Raw genomic sequence first — 329 nt, 5'->3', positions numbered from 1 at the left:
CTACAAAGACGGTTCGTGCACAAGAGCAGCATCCCACAAAGGGACACAGCGGGAGAGCTGGTAGTGGAACGAAATTGCGGGAAAGTAATAGGCGTCGCACACTAAAGACACTGCAGCGCATGCTGCAGCAAGCGGCTGCAGAGGGCTTCCGCCTGTTGCAGGCTTCGAAGAAGCAGCAACGGGCGGGAAAAGCAACCGCGGAGAACCGGTCATTCTTTGCAGGCACTATGGCAGCGGCTGCTGCTGCAGCGAGCAGTAGTAATCACTGGAGCCCAGATGCCTCCCCAGCTCCACCGGCAATGGATTCCTCGACCAAGCCAACCAGTGCG

General features: G+C 58.4%; 1 protein-coding gene across 1 annotated transcript in view; it reads left to right on the top strand.

Moving 5' to 3' along the window:
- Positions 1–329, top strand: part of EMH_0006880 (C2 domain-containing protein, putative) — a gene marked incomplete at both ends in the record, with an annotated part of 10,827 nt that overhangs the window by 9,111 nt on the left and 1,387 nt on the right. Inside the window, 1 exon segment of the mRNA XM_013497701.1 lies at positions 3–324. Within this exon segment, the coding sequence (XP_013353155.1) occupies positions 3–324 (322 nt within the window).

The sequence above is a fragment of the Eimeria mitis genome, genomic scaffold (assembly GCF_000499745.2).
Source record: "Eimeria mitis Houghton genomic scaffold, Emh_scaff286, whole genome shotgun sequence".
In the NCBI taxonomy this organism is placed as follows: Eukaryota; Apicomplexa; class Conoidasida; order Eucoccidiorida; family Eimeriidae; genus Eimeria; species Eimeria mitis.
This window is presented reverse-complemented; position numbering and strand designations above follow the sequence as displayed.